Consider the following 21,920-nt stretch of genomic DNA (forward strand, 5'->3'; position numbering starts at 1 on the left):
TAACTGAATCAACAAGCTGTTCTCAGAGGAAAACCAAGTCCCCAGGACATTTTTTTTAAAGCTAGACAGGTGGCAGGGTCCGCCAAACATAAACAAAGTCAAACTATAAAATTGTGTTGTCCTTTAAGTTTGTTTATTCAGTCATGAAGACAAAGATTTTGGTTATCTAGTTTGTTTAGACATAAAGCATCGATCTTCCTCAAAACTACATATTGCACTTTTAAAATAACTTTATCCATCATTTACTTTAATCTATGCAACTCTCCTGACTGTGATTTGTAATACGTATTTTTTATTTTTGTGCTATTGATCCAATCACCTGTTTACATAGTGTATTCTGCTTTGTCTGGTCTTCCCCAGGTACTTGACAATTATCATTAAAAATGCCACTTTTTAATGAATGACTCAAATATTAACTCACTAATATTGTCAAAGATCAACACAAATTAAGGTTAACTGGAATTTTCATGGTTGGCCAGTACTACTGCTACAAAAGACACATTTTATTATCTTAGCTACAATGAACACATTTCAGTTAAGCTGTTAATGTGCTGCATCAGTTTGCCACTCATCTCTTCAATTAAGCACACAAAGGTGTTTCACACTTATTTGTATCAGATGTAGACCTGCGTACAGAAGCAGACATTCAAACCCAATAACTACTAACAGCTTCTTTTTTTCCATTCTCCTAAATAAATTAGTTCTGATATCTACCATCCCAAACAAAAGACAAAGATCTGAACATTAAGGAATGCACACGTCCTATAAAAAGGTTTTAATTCCGAAAGGATGACAGTATGACAAGAGCCAGGGGTACTAAATACAAATCATATAGCAGTCCCACAGAGTTTAGCTTGGTGCAAGGGTTTCAACATAAAATTGCATATCAATCCATTTGGAAAAATTAAAGCAAACTGTATCACATCAGATTAGTCTTGAAACGAGACCATGTCAGAGTCAGAAACAGCCAGGTAAACAGTGCCAAAGACCTCTATTCGGTTACAATAAGGGACAAGACATTCTGTTACAGCCTCTGATAGTTCACACAGCTATGCAACTGTTTCCACTAATGAAAGGCATTGGTAACAGTACGTTACTGTATGTTGGTTTTTCTCTACACTCCATAAGTGGTTCATGCACATTAGAGACAATCACTGCACATGCAATCATTTCTCAGTGGAATCTATTGAAGCCTGTGGGAAATATTTTAAACCTGCCTATTTCAAACATCTGAAAGCTCTTCAACTGTTCCCCTGCTCAACATTTTAAAATCAAGGACAACAAAAGCGTCTTTACAGTTTAGATAATACACTAACTGACAAATCAAGTTTTTAGTCAAACACACTCTTCAGAATGTACCAAACCAGTAAAAAGAAAACAAAGACTCAAGATTTAACAATTTGTACATTCTAAAGCTGAACCAGGTTGATGACAAACATCAAAAGTGAGTGGAAAATTCAAAAGTGACAAAGGCTCTTGTTTTCAAGACATCTGTGATGGAGACATCTGGGCCTTCCTCATGGAGCGCAGTGCCTTCTCTCGTAGGTGCTTCTCCAGGTCGTCCAAGCTGTCCTCTACTTCACTGTCTGATTCCTAAAACAAAAACAGCATGAAATACACACAAATACAGAATGTTGGTGCATGGAAAACCAAACAATATCTTTCTTTGGAGCAGAAGGCCTTGGTGGCCACAATCAGAAACGGATTTAACCTTTCTTGACTCTCCATCCTCCTCGATGCCCTGGTTTTCTTGTCCCTCTCCAGTCACAGTGGGACCACTCTTCTCCTTCTTATGCTTCTTGTGCTTCTTGTGTTTCTTCTCCTTCTTATGTTTCTTTTCCTTCTTCTTCTTCTTTTTCTTTCCACTGCCATCGACGTCAGAATTCTGTGGTAAAACAGATTATTATGAGGACATCCTTAAAAGTGTTTAGAAAATAACAACACAAAATTAAGTAAATTGATGATGATCAAGTATTAATGTGCCAAGATTGGATTAGGCAACAAAAAGGTTGAATGAGGGGTGGGAAAGAGGTGGGATGATGATGAAAAGTTCACAATCCTGTATATTCCTAATTTATTGAAGGAATTGTTGCTGTGATGTTGGACAATTATTGGCTGAGAGCATATGATGATGTTTTTGGCTTGCTGCTCAACTATTTACAGAAATGCAATGTATCTGCATACTTTCAGTGCAATTTCCAACTCTAAAATAATTTTAAATGCTGCCAGTTAGGAGGCACCAGACAAAAACACATTTTATGTGCATGTGAGTTTTTTTTAACAACCTAATGGGCATTTTACAATGTGCAGCAATTGTGCAAATACAGAATCTCCAAAAAATACCCATGATAATCAAGACTCAAGTTAAGATCTTGCATAAATATATAGCTGATCTAAGAAAACCATGTTAGTATGTTGATGTAAGCTGTAATGTCAAACCTTGCTTGGAGATTGACTGCCGGAACCACTGCTGGCCTTTTTAGCGGGGGGTGGAGACCCACTGGCTGAGCGGGATGGTGACGGGGAGGCAGATGCGGGGGCTGGACGTTTCTGAGCTGCTGGTCGAGGGGAAACCGATCTGGATCTGGAGGATGCTCTCCTCATAGGCTGAGGACTGGGAGATGGTCTGTGAAGAATAAAAAGGGTAACATTTAAATGATGGCACGTGTACAAAACAGATTATTACATCCAAAAAGATAAGACAGCATTATTCAGGCATGCTAGCTGTCTTGATTACCTCTGGTTGTTGCGTGGCTCTGGAGTGCGGGACACTCTGCGAATGGGTTTACCACTGTGTGAAGGGGACTGCTGTCTCCGCTGGTTAGATGGAGATGAACTGGAGGTTTCAAAACGTCCCTGAGGACTAGTGGAGCCCCTAACATTGCGACTGCGGTTTGCAGGCGATGGGGAGAGGCGGCTGGCTGCTCCATTGGGGGATCGTGTATCCCTGCTTGGCCTGACAGAAGGCAACATGGGGCTCCTCCTGTGTCTGGGGGGAGATGAGGAGGTTGGAGGTGTGCGTCTCCTTTGAGCGGGAGAACTTCTGCGCTTGGGGGACCTGGAGGGGCGTCGCTTGGCCCCTGGAGAGGAGCGTTTTGCAGGAGAGCTTGACATCCTCCTCTTCTGTGGCGGCAAAGGTGAGGGGCTGTAGCGCCGCTGGATAGGGGGAGAATATCGTCTGGGGGACGGAGAACGACGACGGGGAGGTGGGGAAGGAGACCTGGGTAGTATCAAATTCAATTATCAAAAAAAAAAAAAGCTTCAAATTGTCAAATATTATATACAAATGATAGCTCTAAGATAAAATGACAATGTTAATACCTTCGTCTAGGAGGTGAGGGAGATCTGCGACGACGTGGTGGAGAAGGGGATCGACGTCTGCGTGCTGGAGATGGAGAGCGTCTTTTTCTGAAGGCAAAAAAATACATGCGTACAATGTAGACCATGGATTTCAGTTGAACATCAAGTTAAGTCATTCAGATAAAAATGTGTCTGACCTTGGAGAGATATCCCTGTGTCGCCTCCGTGGGGAGGGGGTACGACTACGTCTCCTCCTGACCTCACCATTTCTGGCACCTGGCCCTGCTGTCGGCCTCTTGAGCCCCTCGTCTTCCGAGGAGGAAGACCCTGTATCTGAAACCAAAGAGACAGAGGACATCAACAACTGGTTTTATTGTAGCCACAACCATATGCGAAGAGGATAAAACACCAAGGTTGGGGTTAGGGCACAGCTTCAAAGTCCATGAGACGATGAGAGCAAGATGACATGGACAGACTTGGTTAAAAAGAGAGGGTTGAGTATGGGAGAGGACAGAACGGGGATAAAAACGCTAATAACCTGAAGATGACTGTCGGTTCTGCCTGCGATACTGACGCCGCTGCTGCACCGAATCTGATGTTGCCCCTTTCTCATTTTTATCCTCCTCTGAAATGTAGAGCAATGAGTGTCCCATCAGTGTAAACAGAGCCAGTGAAACAGACCAGTGCCACGGAAAAGTTACAGATAAAACAGAAAAATAAAAGATCCCTATATCTGGGTATATTGAGTTCTCTTTACGTTTCAATGTGGCACAATGTAATGAGACATGTGCTACCATTTATTCTTGTGCAAGTGTGATTCATCATGTTTTAGTTTGTATTGATACAATAACTGGGATCATTAGACAATTATCACACAGAATTATCAATGCAGGTTATGCACTGGCATGAGGTCCTTGGACACAGATTTACTTAACCTTCTACTTCACAGACTATTTCCATCTGCAATGGTCAAAAATATTTTGGCAAAAAAACCTGGTTCTCAAACAACAGAAAAATATTAATTTTTGATGTTAAAATAGGATTTTCAAACAAGCCCCTGGAAATGTCCTCTAATTTTTTCCTCCACAGCTAGACCAATCTTCTACCATTAGCTTAACTTGTAGTGCATTTTCAGAAATAATCATTTCAACCTTGATGGTTGATGATTTCTACCATTGTGCGCCTTCATACTGAAAGTCAGGGCAAACCAACCAGGTAAATGGTATCCATTTCTGACAGGTACAAGTGTTTGGGAACTCCATGTGCCTGGTCATCCCAATTTTTAAAGTGAAAGGCCATTATAGTTCTTCAAAAAGACATAATTTAACTCTTACCTGACTCGGACCCTTCAGAAGGTCTGGGCTTGGCATTATCTGATGGAGAGTCGCTCCTTCCTCCTGGTTTTCGCTTTAAACCTGAAAAACAAGAATTTTAGATGCACTTATGATAATCATACTCCTTTACTATAACTAGTGAAATAACGGTTTAGTCTGGAAACAATTCACACTGTGAAAAATGGACTGTAATGATTTGGTTCTGTAACCTTATTTACAAAGTACCACAAGATTTGAAATAATGAAATCGTATTTCTAAGACACAGAGGGAGCCAAGGGGCTAATGTGGCCGATGAACGATGCCATCATCCATCACCGATGTCTGACAGCCATCGATTACTAATCTCTGACCATCGTAACATCGTGATTCAAAAGGCTACCCACCAGAGAGCACAATTAAGAGGCATGCCCCCTCAGAGTTGCAGTAGGGCAAGAGTTGTTGTTGTGTATGTGATATGTGGGGAATGGAAATGAGAAAAAGTATGTTACTACTCGGTGCACTAACATTACATCTCCATGTCTCATTTACTATTTTCTCATTAAACCAGATCAGTTAGGCAAACCCAAGACACTCGGTTAAATTTGTGGCAGCAGGGTTTCTTTTCCCACGGGCCGCTGTTTGTCTCAGTCATGCCGTTTTTATATACAGACTTTTTAGCTTAGCTTCCTTGGCTAGTCAGCCAACGTTGTTTTATGCATATGAGGCTGAACAAAGCCAAGTAACGGACATGTGGTACTGAGATGAGGACACTTTTAAAACTGGCACAGGGATGTATGTCGGTGTAACAGGAGATAGTTTTCTCTGCATGGAGAGACAGTTGGAGATTCATGTCAGAGCAGTGGTGGGAAACAGCGGCGGCTACAGTGGTGAGCTAATACGCAACTACTGCCTTAGGACAACACTGAGGGGACACACTGCCTAAAATTCGTAAACAATGTCATCGCCCATCACAATGTCGACTGTAGACATCGTCATGTGCCAATTCAGCAGATATCGCCCAGCCCTAGATCATACCCAGTGATCTAGTTGGTGATGCAGAGCCTCTGCCTCTTCTGCCCCGTGGAGATGGTGATCTTCTGTCCTTCCCTGCAGGGCTGATGGAGGTGTCAAGATGATGGACCTGTTTTCGTGGTGGTGTGCTTGATACTCTTTTCATTGCTTTTTTAGGTGAGCGAGAGCCGGAGGAGCTGCTGCCAGATGATGAAGCAGAGCGAGAGCGCCTCCTGCAGGAGGCAAACACATTAAAAACATTAAGCCTTGTAAATCCATGATCTACTGTACACAAATTGTATGGTGGCCAGTAATATATTTAAACAATACAAATAGGAATTAGTTCTTGAGAAACTAAACCTGTAAGCTGCATTCACTGACCTGCGGACTGGGGAGCGTCTATGCCTGTGTCTGGAGCCGGTGGGGCCACGTCTCGGAGGGCTCCTTCGTCGAGGAGACATTCTCCTCCTAGGACTCTGTCTTCTACGAGGGGAGTAAGATCTGAAATAAGGTAGAGAGGGGGAGCTTAGAAAGCTTTTAATTTTTCTTAATATGTTCAAGAACTTTGAAGTTCTTGATTTTAAACAAGATAAATTAGACAAGGCTTTTGAAGAACCAGAAGACACTGTAATATTTTCTAAGTAAGAAAATCAGAAATAACCTGGAACGGGAGCGTCGCCTGCGAGAGCGGGAATGGGAATGAGAACGAGAGCGGTGGTGAGGTCTTTCCCTTCTGTTGTCCTTTTCCCTTTCCCGAGACCTGGGCCTTTCCTCTTTCTTCAGAGTCTTCTCTGGCGAAGGTTCTTTGACTTCAATCACAGAGTCTGCCTTCACCACCTCCACAACTGTTTCACTACAGGCCACAGAAAGCATATTCGTTCTACATGTTACCCTTCAGGATATTATTCTATTTATCTAAAAACAAAACTACACTACCCATTTTCATGTAACAACATTATTTTTGACCCAGTCAACTGTTTACATTCTGTTTGCTAAGAATCATGGCTGTATAACAAACTAACCAAGATAAAATACAAAAGAAACAGCAAAACAAACACAAGAACACTTTGTTTTTGTTACTAAAACCAACATTACAAACAAATTAGTATCAACTCCAAATCTACAAAGAAAATGTCAAATTGAACACAAAGGAAATTTTTCTACAAACCAGGTGGAAGATGTTTCTTGGATGACTGGTTCTGGCATGGCTCTTCCAGATATCTCTGGTTCTACAAGTGGCTCCAGCGGTTTCGTGGGCAACTGCATCAGGGGTGGTGGGGGTGAACTGCCACCAGCTGGACTGGGTTTGCGTCTAGGGGAGCGTGAGGCACTGCGTTTCCTTTCCCGCTTCACTGGCGACCTTCGCCGTGGTGACGGTGACCTTGTCTTTCGCCTGGACAAATAAGCAGTAAACAAAGAGTTTGTTGTCATGTTCTGTAAAAAAATATACAATTCTAATACTTCACAACTTCAATACTTGGACATTTTTCTCTTACCTCCTTGGGCTCTTTGACTGAGCCCTTTCTCTGACGTCCTTGTCCTTTTCCTTCTTATCCTCGTCAACCTTCTTCAGAGAAGCTAGCTTCTCCTGTTCAATCTATCAGACATGAAACAATGGGGAACAAACATGAGTTCAAAGGGTATTGTCTATATATGGCTCTTGTAGGACACAAAAGAGGCTGTAGCTTTTCAGAAAAAAATGCTTTAGAACTGTACACCCTTTCCACAACCTCCTACTCCGACCACAGATCCATGACCTTCCTATGATCAACAAAGAAGTGCTGAAGTGCATCTCTGGGAGAAGCTCACCTGTCTCTGTTTAATTTCCTCTTTCTTCTGTTCCAGAAAAGCAGATGGGATGCCAGCAATGTTATCCTGGGCACTCAGCAGCAGGGGCCACAGGTCCTTCATGAACTCCCGGGCATTCTTCCCATTCAGGAAGCCTGTCAGGTTGATCTGCATCATCTTGCTATCCGGGTGCTGTAACACACACACGAAGGGGAAGAGAAAAGACCAAATGGCCATTGAAATAACAGAAGGCAAAATATCATGGGGAGGTAGGATCCCACTGGTGGGACTGCCTACCTTCTAGTCCTCACTAAACTATACCTGTGACTATGCAGTTAACCATAATCAAAACATGTTAGACTCTGACTACAATATTTAACATACCTGGGTCCAATACTTGACTCAATAACCTATCAAAATAAAAGTGTATTTGTACTCACAAACTCATCAAACTGAGAAAGCGAGCTAGCTGAGGGGAGACATATCTAGAGACTTAAAAACTGCATGCAATATTCTGTTTTACCCATTTCTGATCTGATTCTCCCCAGATATTCAATCAACAGACTCACATAACACAAAAAATGTTGTCATTATATTGATTTCCTCAGTGCTATCCCCACTACATTACATTTCTGTGTCCCTACCCACCCCTTGTTCTCCGGTCTCCCCACAGTCTACACTTCAGGAGTTAAACAAATAGCCACAATACAGAGTGCATTAAAACCCAACACAGCAAGTACAGTTCCGGTGTCTTCAGTGAGTCCCGTGGGATCAGTGGGCACGGAGCTCCCTTGGCTTGCTTCCGCCTCCCTACTGCTTGAGACTCAACCACCTTGAGCTTAATGTTATATCATTTATCTAAATTGCAAGAGACGAACAAGCAATAATGAGTACACAGTTACACAAAAAAGGAGTTTTATTTCAACAACTACTAGAAATATTGAGAGATACCGTAATCTCAATTAAATCACCCTTTCTTACCATTATGCAACAGTACCCTTTAAACTTAGCTTTAACAGCCCCCATCCCCCAAAAGCTATGGCAGGAAAAGATCAAATGAAAAGACAAAAAGTAATATTTTTATGTGCAGTGCTCATGTCACCTATATCATTACTTAATACATGTGTGGTTTTAAGCATATTAGGAGAAGGAAAATCATTGGTTATAGGCATATGCCAAAACTTGCATTCAAGAATAATGTGTGTAAATTACTTAACCTTTTTTCAAAAGTCAGTCTGTGCAATGGAAATTACCCATTACCCATCTCAGGTGGCTTGACATATAAGTGGGATACACAGTATGAATTAAAGGACAACTTGGCCATAATAATTCTATTTGAATAAAGGAGTCAACAGTCTACAGGATGAACATCATGCACAATTTAGTCTTCAAAAATCAAATGCATAGCATTGTGGGGCTCAGTATTACAGCTCTGCTGGCAAGAAGGATTTTGTTAAGTTCAAAAACATGATCACTATGGCTATTACAATGGCCTTCCAGTTTCAAAAGAGTAACTTAATGCCAGACTGTAAAGTATTGTTTCTTATGGTTCAAAATCTCCAGTCTGTTCAACATCTAATTACACCTGCATGAGATGCAGAGGTTTAACAGACTTGTTACAAAATATTTCTAAATCAGCTGAAAATCTTGGGTTTTGCTGACCTCCAGTGGCTGAAAGTCTCAACTTCCTACAGTGATGTAAAGGTACACCTGGATGGGTTCACAGCACCCTCACATCACTGTTAGGTGTGGTTACATAAACCACAACCAACAGAGGTGCAAAACACCTGAAACTTTCAGAGGTGGTCAGGTGGACACAATACTTTTCAGCTTGGTGTTAAAATACTCTTAAAAAATGTTTTTCAGCCGATAATTCTAGCTATATTTAAAAGGATCTGGGCAATTTAATGATGCACTGCAAATACCCACTGAGAATATGATTATGGCATTGTTCAGGTGTCTTTCACTGACATGATATTGGTGATCCCTGCATATAACTCACCTCAAACCACACACTGCATCATGAAGGGAGAGTTGGGCTCAGTGACTTTGGGCTCAGGAGAGAGCTAATTAGGTGTTGGTGCTATACTTCTGATGCAAGGTATAACATCCATATTGGTTCAGGCCTTTTAAATCATAAATCACATCATCATTAGAAGACTGCTGAATAAAGGCACTTTGTCACATAACATCAAAACATGGTTATGTCATTATAAATAAGTTTAACACCAATTGTTACTTTACCCACTCAATGTCAATTTGACTAGGATGTGCAATTATGCGTTTATACCCCTTCTAAATGAGTAAGCAATGCCCTCAAATATATCACAGTTCTGAAAAAAACAAAAACAGACTAAATTAAAGACATTACCTTCTCCTCAAGCTGGTTAAATATGAACTCAATGACGACGTCATCCTCGAATCCAAGAATCTCTGTCACTCGCTGAGTAATCCAAGGTTTGATGACTTCCAGGTTCACTTTGGTCATGTCCACCTGAGGGCAGAATAAGCAGCCAAAGGTAACCACTTGGTGAAGACAAGCAGGACAAGCAAGACAAGCATGACTAAATGACCTGAGGCTACAATGTCTACAGGGAGCTCTGGGCTTTTAGTTTCATGCAAACAACAGTGACTGCCATATTACCAATCCAATCAGTAATCACATGTTTCAACAAACAAATCAGTACCAAGAGTGTGTATTAAAAATATAATGTAAATGTGGATGATCTGATACCTTCTTGTCCAGACATTCTGCAAATTTCAGCTGCTTCAGCAGTTTCTTCTGCTTGTTGCTGAACCGGTTGTCTTGCTCTGCACTTGTGCCCTAAAAAAAAAAAAAAAAAAATACATTTTAGTCGACCTATTTAAAGTAAGTGCACAGTTAACGCTACATCGACACACACGTAAACATGTGTACTCAAAAACATGCCGGTGAAACTGACATCGAAACCAAAACAATGAGTTTAAGATAAGTTAGTAAACATTAACATTATGATATTGCGAGCATATGAAAGTTGGTAAATTGGTCAACACTTGTTCACATGCCCGGTTCCCACAGCAACATGCTGAATTTAACCCATGAAATTGAAGGCAGATAAGCTAACGTTAGCTTGACAGGCTAAGAGTTAGCCTGCTTAATCCTCCAAAGAGACCCGACAGGCTAATATTTGCCAAAGTCTGGAGGGTATTTTGACCGACTACGACTCTTACACGGAGAGAATATCAAAGTGATGTCAGCGCTGTTATTCAGTACGCATTTAGGTGTACTTTACCCTAGCTAACGTTAGCATAGCAGCGGTCGTGACTAGCTCCCTCAAAGATAGGAACGATGCACTCCTTGGACGCCATTTTCAGTCAAGGCTAACAAATTAGTAGCAGCTAGCTAGCTATGTTGGCTCGTCTATTTCCTGCAAATATGTATTTGCTTACCAATGTACAAAGGCTATGCTTTATAGGCAATAAAACGCTAACATCACACAATACTATAGGGTAACATTTACTTCGTTAAGCCACGTAAACTACAGAAATAGACCCGCTGAAAAAAGACTCGTGTCGAAATCCAAGATTGTTTGTCATCAGTTGATAGACGAAGCCACCCTGACCATACCGTTTCCGACTGTATGGCCCTCCACCTGAATACATATTGCATATATTATGTTCTCAAAAAGGACTTTAGCCCCATGCAACTTTGCAGCAAATACTATGAGGTTACAAATAAATGTAAAGACTTACGCGGAAGAATCCCGCGTCCATTATCGGAGAAAATTAACAGGCGGCGTTCAGAGAGACGTGTGTGTGGCTCCGGTGAAATTGTGAGAGGCTAGCCGGATGAAGGTAGCGCCCCTACAGGAAGCAACAATACCTACATCTACTGTGGAGGGCAGGGGAAGCACTCAGCCTGACCTGTACAGGAATCAATTAAATGTGAAAAACACCTTCCAACTCTTCTGTGAATATCATAATTTTTATTTTATTGTGCATATCATTGAATCATTAGCCATTTCTCAGACTTTACAAAACCACATCCCTTAGTAGGGCTAAATATTTCATATCTGTTCCAAATATCTGTTGTCAGTCTCCTTGATTACTAATAATCGGTGTCCCTGAATAAACCATATGTCGATCCCTAACCCTCAGAGTTGTGACCTGACTAGGAGTAGTTTGGTGAATTGTCTTTGGGACGTGTAACCTTTGCAAATGTGAAGGGCAAGAAATGGTTTAATGATAGAAAAACTGAAATCAAATTTTAAAATGATTAGTAGTATAAAGCCATTTGTGGCTCCAGAGGAAGCTGCATGTAATCTGATATGTTTCCTCCAGTGACATCACTCAGTGGCTAAATTGCATTGTGGGTAATGTAGGTATTCCAAGGCAGTCCACTAGTCTAGCATTGCATTCCTGTAATACTGTTGGACTAATTATGGACAGTTGATAAAACAAATGATCTGAATCAATAATGCAGAACCAGAGATATCACCTTTTTTATCCCACGCATTCTTCTTCCTTCTCATAACCTGACGCTAAAAATGACACTTGCCTGAGCTATGATGATAATTTTAACAGTTTGAGGTGTTTTTTCCAAACACAATTCTCATAGAAATAGACCTGGGATTGTCAAAACATACAGCTAGAGCAAAAAAGGTGAATATCAACACAGTTTTGGTGAGCAGAGTAAGAGTCATTGATACTGCCCAGGATAGCACTATGCTTTAAGCATTGGTCAAACTACAGAAAACAATCTGCACTGCTCTATTAAAAATGCTTTTACGAAAAGTAATGAGTGTATGACAGGAAATAGACGAGTCAATGAAAATGTTTTATTTTTTACACTGATAAGGCACAGATCAGTAAATCAGTACAATGGATTTACATTTACATTTACATTTAGGGCATTTAGCAAATGCTTTTGTCCAAAGCGACTTACAATAAGTACATTTGTATAAGTGAGTATAAGTACAAGAAAGAAACTACAACATATCACCGTTGATAAAGTAAGAATGAAGAAATGGAAACAATTTTCAAGCCCTTGTCTGAGCATAGTAGCTGCTATTTGCATGCCTGTCTAAAAATCTTCTCCGTCATCGTCGTCGTCTCCCTGACTATCGGTTCCAACCTCTTCATAATCCTTCTCCAGGGCTGCCATATCCTCCCTGGCCTCAGAGAACTCTCCCTCCTCCATACCCTCACCCACATACCAGTGAACAAAGGCACGCTTAGCGTACATCAGATCAAACTTGTGGTCGAGCCGAGCCCAGGCCTCTGCAATAGCAGTGGTGTTGCTCAGCATGCACACAGCCCTCTGGACCTTGGCCAGGTCTCCACCAGGAACTACAGTGGGCGGCTGGTAGTTGATGCCAACCTTGAAACCAGTGGGGCACCAGTCCACAAACTGGATGGTGCGCTTGGTCTTGATGGCGGCAATGGCAGCATTCACATCTTTGGGCACCACATCACCACGGAACAGCAGGCAGCAAGCCATGTACTTGCCGTGGCGAGGGTCACATTTAACCATCTGATTGGCTGGCTCGAAGCAGGCGTTGGTGATTTCTGACACCGTTAGCTGCTCATGGCAAGCCTTCTCAGCAGAAATGACGGGGGCATAGGTGGCCAGAGGGAAGTGGATACGGGGATATGGCACCAAGTTGGTCTGGAACTCTGTCAGATCAACATTGAGGGCACCATCGAAACGAAGGGAAGCAGTGATGGAGGACACAATCTGACTGATCAACCTGTTCAGGTTGGTGTAAGTGGGACGCTCAATATCGAGGTTCCTGCGGCAGATATCGTAGATGGCCTCATTATCCACCATAAAGGCACAGTCAGAGTGCTCCAGGGTGGTGTGGGTGGTCAGGATGGAGTTGTAGGGCTCCACCACAGCGGTGGACACCTGGGGAGCGGGATAGACCGAGAACTCCAGCTTTGACTTCTTGCCATAGTCGACAGACAGGCGCTCCATCAGCAGGGAGGTGAAACCAGAGCCGGTGCCACCTCCGAAGCTGTGGAAAACTAGGAAGCCCTGAAGGCCGGTGCACTGGTCAGCCTGAGGACAGAGAGGAGGAGACAATGATCAAATATTCTGAAAACAAATTTTGAATTAAAGTGTTCTGCGCTGAATTTACCCACCAGTTTGCGGATCCTGTCCATTACCAGGTCGATGAGCTCTTTGCCGATGGTATAGTGTCCACGGGCGTAGTTGTTGGCAGCATCCTCCTTGCCAGTGATCAGCTGCTCAGGGTGAAACAGCTGGCGGTAGATCCCACTGCGAACCTCATCTAAGGGGAATTATCATAAAACATGACAGTAACAACTGCAAAGGAACCCAGAAAACAATTTTAAAAACTCATTTGATTTCAGTTTACCAATGACAGTGGGCTCCAGGTCAACGAAAACAGCTCTGGGGACATGCTTTCCAGCTCCAGTCACACTGAAGAAGGTGTTGAAGGAGTCATCTCCTCCTCCAATGGTCTTGTCACTGGGCATCTGTCCATCCGGCTGGATGCCATGCTCCAGGCAGTAAAGCTCCCAGCAGGCATTGCCACTCTGGACACCAGCCTGACCAACATGCACTGAGATACACTCACGCTGTGGAAAGAGACAAAGGTTTTTAAGGAATCAGAATAAAACTAAGTCTTGCTTGTCTGAAAAGTTCTAGGAACAACTGTAACCAATTCAACACCGGAGGCTTCTCATCACATGTTGAGGACTTATCGAGAGCTAATATAAGATCTAAGGAGAAGGAAACAAGGTTCTTTTGTAAAGAATCAGACACCAGCTCATCATGACTTAAGTCACCTGATGACACGGTGTCATTTTCCCTCTGAAAGAACACCTTTTAGAAAGAAATATATGACAAAGAGGCTCATTATTCAGACATACAACGTGCCTAAACAAGATCAGAAATCTTGTTTAGGAACTTCACATTCCCCATCGGAGTTCTGTAACAAAACACAGCTGTAGTGAAAGCCTCCAAAACATGCATCATGACAAATTAGGTCCTTAAGGCTTTAAGTGAATGGGTTTCATTTGAAAAGTCCTTTAAATAAAAGTGAAATTGTATAAGGTTAATGCTGCTCCTTCGACTTGGCTGCCATGCGATAACACACTTTAGAGCTTTACATTTGCTGAAATCAACACATGGTAAGTGAAGATAAGTTATATTTTAATACTTACCATGTTTCCTGAAGTTGTTACGTCTTTCGGAGTTCAGACAAAGATGAAGAAGAGACTGGGTAAACTCTTTCAGGTCGGCTTTAATGAGTCCTGTGCAAGAAGTAACTGCTGATTTCTCCTGGGCGGTGCTTTTCATACTATCTGTATCAGTGGAAAAGTGGGGTCACATGGGGGGATTCCTATTGGTTAAAATGAAATCTTCACAGTATGACAGGCCACAAGTTTGCTTCAGGCAGCAAACAAAAACAAAAACAAAAACAAAAACAAAAGGCACAAAGTGAATAAGTGGATACTTGCCTCCATTTATACATCAGTATCTTAAATGAGACACATTATGCTACTTTTCAATTTCATAATTTTATTTTGGGCTGCTACTAGAATAGGTTTACATGCTTTAATGCTCAAAAAAAGGACTTTTCTCACACTGTCCAGAGCAGCAGCACTATATTCCCCCTCTTTCTGAAATCCCCCCTCCTGAATACCCAGTCTGCTCTGATTGGTCAGCTCACACAAGCCTGGGACAGCAAAGCTGACCGTGTCTCCGGTTGGCTCTGTCATGTTTTCAGCTTCCGGTTAGCTTTAGTGAATAAAGGCATATATTATGCTAATGTGTGACATGGTGACTTAGTGTGATGTCAGAAAGTCAAGTAAATAAAGGCGGGACTACCAACGAGGTGTTTCATACAGTTCAGGAGCAGTGTTTCCTATGGGAGAGAGGAACTTCCAGTCGGCGCAGACTTTCACATGCACAATGACCTGTATAACACACTGGAGGAAAGGGGAAAAAGCATAATAGGTCTCCTTTAACAGTAACAGAGTCTACTAAATATTACTTTATGTAGTAGGGTTACCTTGTCCACCTTAAAGGCCAGTCTACCTTCATACAGCCTGATCCCAGGTACCACTGAACCACAGGTGAAGCTCATTTAGGCTCCTCCATATACAGTAAATATCCCAGGCAACTCCTCAGGCTGTAGACACTGTGCTGCATTTCTGTGGTGAATAATCTGAGGTATTCATTTGAGCTACTTTCCCAGCAAACAAGTAACCTTCAGGAAATGTTCCCTAAAGGTTCCCTGAAAGTTTTTTTTTGTAACCTTTAAGTAAATGTTCTAGCTCTAGCAACATTTTTTAAGCGTCTCTTGAAGAACACTCTAGGAATGATCTAGGAAAGTCCTTAAAAGGTTATTTTTTACAAAAACAACACCAAGGTTCTCTGATGGTATTTTGTAACTGTCAGAGAAGCCTCAGGGAATGTTACCTAAAGTTTTCTGAAGATTATGTTTGTGTAACCTTTAGAAAACCTTAAGGGAACGTTCACTGAGGGTTGTCTAATGGTTATTATTGATAAACCTTTACAGAACCTATAGAGAACGTTCCCTGAAGGTTTGTTTGATTCATTGCAATACTGTTTGTAGCTCAGAATGACTGATCGTGTCACTGCTGTTGGACAGATTTTTACTTGACACACACTCTGGGCTGTTTGTGGCTGATAAAGAGGTGACTGCCTGTTCTTGCCATAAATGAGAGCTGACTTACCCCATGATTTGTTTGCTAAGGTAAAACCAAGGGAATCTTTCTTTTTCTAATGTTTTGTATGTAAAATCAGAACTTGCAAGGGAAATAATATTCATGGTTTTGCATAAATGTTATGGAATAAAAGTACAATTACTCTCTCCCTGAAATGTAGTAGGGTACAGTTTATTTTTATAATTGTGCTGAGTTACCACCATAATCAATGCTATTTTTGTCAGCATCATCATAAACAGCATCATGGCTCACTCATTATTAAAAATGACTCCACATTCCAGATGTGGAATACATGAAGTGCAAGAATTTACAATGTTTTTTTTGAGGTTTGCTTTTATTATCAAGGTCTGATTCAAAGTACACTGCATTTTTATACATTGTTGTCAAAAGTAATCTACAGTAAATAAGGCTTCATTGATTATTGGTACTCTTTCGTAACCAAAATCACACAGCTGGCAAAAAAGTTAAAGAAAGGCTCCCTGTTAGATGCCACAGCAGGGGTAGTGGGGTTGTATAAATTGTGTGATTTTCACTTGATAGACTATATTATAAAAGACTGCCCTTTAAGACAGCCAGAATACATGATGAGTCATTACAGTCCAGAGTTATCTGAGCCTGCCACTCCTGGTGATCCTGAAATCAAAGTGTACAACAGATTTGTTACTTTAAATGTGCAACTGGTCCATATTGTATTCGACATTTTAATAGACATTGTAACAGACTGTTGTGTCCATGGATGAGATTAACATGACATTTGGAAATCTCTAAAGTTTAAGAAGTACTTTTCTATCCCATCTGAGGCAACATGTGTAAAGTGATGCTTATACCATGATAACAATTAAAAACAACAAAGATGAAGAGAAGATTTGACAGTATATGATTCCCTGAAAAAGACTGAAATGTGCGCGTTTGAGAGCATGCACATGACATCTCACTGTTTACCGTATATTGAGAGGTTCTGACTGAGAATTCCTACTTTACAAACAGTCCCTGGCTCATTGTTGTAATGTTCCAGAGTAACGGAGGATAGTGGTTGACAACTTGCGAAAGTGAAGTGAAAGAAAGTGTATTGGTGGTGAATGCTGGCTGAAGAAAAGTCAGGGCTAGGGCAATGGTCAGTCTTTGTGGAGCAGGTTTCGCTAGCTGACTGGCAAACCCTCATTTGTCCTCTTGTCTCGAATGGAGCGCAGCATGTCTGCCACCAGCTCCTCAAGCCCAAAAGCAGGTGCCCAGCCCCAGTCCCTCCTGGCATTGGAGTCATCAAACCTCACGGGCCAGCTGTCTGCTGCCAGATGACAAGCAAAATCCCCAAATTATTTCAAACACGTCAGTTTAAATTTAGGATAGCAATATCAATGCCACAAATGATTATTTCACAACAAAATTTGATAAAACATCACGTAAAAACTATCATGTCCATCCAAGAAAAGACCTCAAAACCTCACAGATATAGCTTTTTGTAAGTGTCACATACTTTAACATGTTAACACATGCCAGGACATGAATGATATACAGCATCTTGTCTTGAGCAAGTGAACAAATCACCAGTAATGTTGCAGTTTTTGTCATGAAAACAAGCCATTGCAATTTTTCATTGCCAGAATGCAGTGTTGAATGCACACAGAAGTCATATTTACATATATTTTTTTGCAATGTGTTAAGATTGGCCACCGGTTCAAGGTCACTACACACAAATAGGGGGAAGCATATCACCAGAGTAACTGCTGCACACTATAGTCTTTGCTGTAGCTGTCTTTGGCTCTAGCTACTAGCTGCCATTAGTTAGTTAGTTTAATTAACAACAGCTTGTCGCCCTATAGACCATATTTACACGGCAGCCATTTTCTTCTGATGTCACGCTCATGTCGGGAAGCTCAAATGCTGACATAGTGTTACACTGCAGCGTTCCAGGATGCAAGTCGTATAAATGTGGAGAATCTTACAGATCGTTATCATATCGTTATCATTTCATTTTGATTGATCCGCAACTAAAAAGATGATGGATATTGAAATTCTGGAGGGACATCAGACCATATTTCCAGGTTAAACTGAATATGATAACATTTCACAACTACCTAGTTGATTAGCAACTCAAAAGACCATGGATAGAGAAAGTCCTTTCATTTTTCAAGGTAAAACAACACATTTGATAACCCATGCATTTCACTTTCAGGTTTAAATAAATGTGTCCAAGATGTTGTGACATTTTTTAATTATTTTACACTAGAAAGTGGTTGAATGCTTTTGTTGGTTGTTGTCTAACGTTAGCAAATGATTTATCAATATGTTGTTTTACCCTGAAGTATGGACGGATTTTCACTATCCATGGTCTGTTCAGTTGCAATCAGGAAGTGGTGAAATGAAAACATTAGTCAGATTTTCCGCGTTTGTTGGTCTTGCAACTTGAACACAGCATTATGATGTGAGCTTCCCACTCTGAGCGTGGCGTCACGATTTGCTATGGACTTACTTCGATCAAACCAGAGGTGATTGTTAGAACAGTGTTGTTAAGTTTATTTTGTTTGTCGAGTTTGAATGATGTGAGTCGAAGTTAACAAACCAGTTAAACTCGTCAAAGAGAGAAACTTAATTTAGCAAGCGTATGGTTGTACTTTCAGTTTGACAAGAAAAATTGTTGTAAGAATATTTTATTTCTTGACATTTTGTTGTTATTTTGTTCATTTATTAGACTAAAAAAGCCAAGAAAGGTTGTGAAACGTAACAAACCAGCCGCTCACACACTACTTGAGGTAAAAAGTGGTATTACGAGACAGGATGGGCCGGAGCTAGCTGTTAAGTATGCTAACTTCTCTGCAACAAACACATAGATCAAAACTTTTTTTTGAAAATGTTTGTTCATATTGCATTTAAAATAAAAATTCTGGCCATATCTTCCAAATTGCACCTTTCATCACTTTGGACCGATGGTTTATTAGCCTCAATCAGACTGGATTTGTGTTGTGAAAGATGCCAACATGTATAATCTTTTAACAGATTGAAAACAATGCAAAGATGCGTCATCCCACACTGGTTTTACTTGTATACCAAGTGTGTCCAGTCTTACCGATGGTCTGGCGGACAGAGTCAGGATTGTAGGTGACCTTCAGGTGAGGGAGGTGCTTGCGGATTTCTTGGGCCACCTCCTCTGGAGTGAAGCTCATGGCAGCGATGTTGTAGGTACGCAGGGACAGCTGGCACTCTGGAGCCTGCATGAACTCTACTGTGGCACGATGGCAGTCGGAGATATGCATCATGGGAAGACGAGTGTTGGGACGCAGGTAGCACTCATGGTGACCTGTGCTGAGAGCGTCGTGGAAAATTTGAACGGCATAGTCTGTGAAAATAGAGGTCATAAGAGCTTTGTCCACAACACCAAGCCGATTATAGTGAATCTATGTGGCATATGCAGATGTCCAGTGATGGAATACCTGTTGTTCCTCCTCCAGGAGTCGTGTTGACTGATATCACACCTGGGTAACGTAGGCAGCGGAAGTCCAGACCATATTTATGATGGAGATACTGAATAAAAGGATGCAAAGAACATTGAGATGCCACACAATCTTGCATATATATGTAGTGGAAGAGTGCGTGCATGTGTAATGTGTGTGCACTTTAAGATTAACCTACCTCCCCCATCAGCTCCCCGTGCACTTTTGATACGCCATAAATGGTTCGAGGTCTCTGGACACAGAGGTCAGGGGCTGGGTCACGTGGAGAAGAGGGACCAAACGCTCCAATGGTGCTGGGGACAAAGAGGCGCAGGCAGTTCTCCAAGGCCAAGTCCAGCACATTATGAAGGCCTAGATGGACAGCAGGACATCGAAGTGGAGTTCAATCCATAAAAAAGACAGTACATTTAAACTGTGTGTGTATTCAGCTAACCTGTGATGTTGATCTTGCGAGCCAAAGCCACATTAGCCTCGCCCACAGCACTGAGCAGAGCGCTGTAGTGCACCAGCCAAGTGATACGATTATTTACAATCAGTTCTCGGAGAAGTTTGTAGTCCAACACATCAGCGTAAACAAATGGGCCTAATGGGAAAAGAGGAGAAGGTCGATTAAAAGAAAACTAGTGCTTTCTTTTAAGTGCAAATTGTGTTTAAAAGAGAACAAACAGATTTTTGCATACCACTGCTGTAAACATGAGGTGGAGGCTTCTTGATGTCCGACAGGATTACATTCTCTGTTCCATACTGTTTCCTAGACAGTAATACACAGATGATGCCATTCACATTTCAAACATTTCAAGTAACTTTGATGTCTCAGGAATTTCCCCAACCTATCTCACCTCAGTATCTGTGCGAGTCCCACACCTAATTGCCCAAGACCACCTGCACACAGAGATAAAGTTAAATATTGTATCTCTCCAGAGAAAACAAGACAATCTTTGGAGGTCTAAAAATGAAATCAATGTTTTCGGCGCACTGCGTTTCAGCTTTTTGTTTGTTCCAAAGCTTTATCCGAGGACAAAAAGTGACAGCAGGGTATTATTCTAACCCACAGCTGCTCATTGGCTCTTTTATGTCACCAGCACTGTCTGTACGCACCCTATTGTCATGAGTCAAAATGGGGGTCCTGCTGCTGGTGCACAGTGAAAACAACTCGAAAAGAAAAAAAAGATAGCACGTGTCTGTAGTATTCCACTCATGGCGTTGATGCTGCAATACACTCTTGGATTTAATTTATTCAAACATGGGATCCGCTTAAAAGTGATTCGAGTAAAAAGGTTCCCTTCACTCAACCCCTGATGTAACTTTTCTTTGGCCAACAGCAGCAAACAGTGGCTACACACTGACAGTGGCAGAAAACAATGCTTCGGTGTTTGGGTGGCTGTGGAAAAGTCCATCTTTCCCTGATTGAATACAGGAGGAGGAATTCAGGTGGACGTCGATATTATGAGCTCATGACGGAAAAAAAATTTGCATTACCCGTAATGAGGACTCTGGGGTTTTCCTGAGGAGGTGGGGGGCCACAGCCCTCCTGGTTGTTCCACCTGCTCATCTGCCTGGGCAAACAGCTGAAGCTGCGACTGGGCAAGCTCCGCGCCCTGCTGAGACAACCTCGGCAAAACAGGCCCAGCACAGCCGCAGTGGGCACACAGACCCGCACACACGGTTGCATATCCAGTAGCAGTCCTTTAAAAAGTTAAATTAACCAGACCATACTGATGACACAGAACCTCCTACAACATAGGCATATACAGGTTGTGTTAAAATAAAATTACAGGCACAAACTGAACTGAAATGATAGAGAAAGAATACTTTTTACCTGACGAAATCAGAAATCCCAGACAGATGATTCTTGATCCAAAACCAGCTGAAGCAACTACACCAAAAAAAAAAAAAGGGAAAAAAATCAAAAACTATTCCTCTAAATCATGAAATAAGAGCTGATAAGACAGTTTTCGAAGCATTTAAGTGTTAGAATTAAAAGATTACCATCCAATGGGTCACCGTTTCAGTTCACTCGACAACACTGGATATATAAGCAGGTGAAGAAAGTCATGCTGGGCTATGTGGTTCTTGTCTACTTTGTATAATCATCAGGGCTTGTGGCTCTTGACCGAACAGGACTACAGTCTCCAGCTTGCAAAGCTCCATGTGTGCAAACATGCTGACTTGCACAGGGATTTGTATTGTGAAGAGTGTTTAGCTGAGCTTAACAGGACTGGGAGGTGTGTCCGTTACACAGGGATCCGCTATTGATAATATTTATGAGTGAATGTGCCGTACGTCAGAAAATAATTACTCCATTGAAATTATGCAAAACAGGGAGAAAATATAAAATCAGTTTTCACTTAATCCGTT

General features: G+C 41.6%; 3 protein-coding genes across 8 annotated transcripts; all 3 read right to left on the minus strand.

Annotated features, from left to right (window-relative positions):
• Window positions 1-749: 749 nt before the first annotated feature.
• Window positions 750-11,255, minus strand: srrm1 (serine/arginine repetitive matrix 1). Of its 6 annotated transcripts, none has more exons than XM_084380469.1 (17): window positions 11,146-11,255; window positions 10,148-10,237; window positions 9,785-9,907; window positions 7,435-7,605; window positions 7,122-7,222; window positions 6,794-7,018; window positions 6,287-6,478; window positions 6,007-6,126; window positions 5,650-5,858; window positions 4,635-4,715; window positions 3,839-3,925; window positions 3,498-3,633; window positions 3,322-3,408; window positions 2,738-3,220; window positions 2,440-2,626; window positions 1,712-1,885; window positions 750-1,586 (listed from the first exon to the last, which is right to left on the minus strand). In XM_084380469.1, exons 1-17 carry the CDS (start codon window positions 11,164-11,166, stop codon window positions 1,575-1,577), a joined length of 2,499 nt encoding a protein of 832 aa, XP_084236595.1. In that variant the 5' UTR covers window positions 11,167-11,255; the 3' UTR covers window positions 750-1,574. The 6 variants fall into 6 exon arrangements, with proteins under 6 accessions (XP_084236595.1, XP_084236593.1, XP_084236594.1 ...); XM_084380467.1 differs by having other exon boundaries at window positions 750-1,593; XM_084380468.1 differs by lacking the exon at window positions 11,146-11,255 and adding an exon at window positions 10,686-10,762 and having other exon boundaries at window positions 750-1,593.
• Window positions 11,256-12,210: 955 nt separating this feature from the next.
• LOC311273619 (tubulin alpha-1C chain-like) lies at window positions 12,211-14,682 on the minus strand. Its single transcript, XM_084380743.1, has 4 exons — window positions 14,584-14,682; window positions 13,773-13,995; window positions 13,537-13,685; window positions 12,211-13,453 (listed from the first exon to the last, which is right to left on the minus strand). The coding sequence occupies exons 1-4, from the start codon at window positions 14,584-14,586 to the stop codon at window positions 12,476-12,478; spliced, it is 1,353 nt and encodes a 450-aa protein (XP_084236869.1). The 5' UTR covers window positions 14,587-14,682; the 3' UTR covers window positions 12,211-12,475.
• A 1,818-nt stretch (window positions 14,683-16,500) lies between these two features.
• tdh2 (L-threonine dehydrogenase 2) lies at window positions 16,501-21,234 on the minus strand (the record flags this gene model as incomplete). Its single annotated transcript, XM_084381154.1, has 8 exons — window positions 16,501-17,398; window positions 19,178-19,447; window positions 19,542-19,632; window positions 19,741-19,913; window positions 19,996-20,145; window positions 20,243-20,313; window positions 20,402-20,444; window positions 21,042-21,234. 8 exons carry the CDS (start codon window positions 21,232-21,234, stop codon window positions 17,253-17,255), a joined length of 1,137 nt encoding a protein of 378 aa, XP_084237280.1. The 3' UTR covers window positions 16,501-17,252.
• Window positions 21,235-21,920: the final 686 nt, after the last annotated feature.

Source organism: Pagrus pagrus, assembly GCF_965226575.1.
Source record: "Pagrus pagrus genome assembly, chromosome: 18".
NCBI classification, from domain to species: Eukaryota; Metazoa; Chordata; class Actinopteri; order Spariformes; family Sparidae; genus Pagrus; species Pagrus pagrus.

Coding starts and splice junctions, on each gene's coding strand:
- srrm1 (XM_084380467.1), bottom strand. CDS start 11,166: ATGGACGCGGGATTCTTCCGC. Junction 7,019..7,121: donor CAGTCAAAGAGCCCAAGGAG/GTAAGAGAAAAA, acceptor TTATTTGTCCAG/GCGAAAGACAAGGTCACCGT. Junction 4,716..5,649: donor ATCACCAACTAGATCACTGG/GTATGATCTAGG, acceptor CTTGTTTTTCAG/GTTTAAAGCGAAAACCAGGA.
- LOC311273619 (XM_084380743.1), bottom strand. Junction 13,686..13,772: donor CCTGGAGCCCACTGTCATTG/GTAAACTGAAAT, acceptor AATTCCCCTTAG/ATGAGGTTCGCAGTGGGATC. Junction 13,454..13,536: donor TGGACAGGATCCGCAAACTG/GTGGGTAAATTC, acceptor CTCTGTCCTCAG/GCTGACCAGTGCACCGGCCT.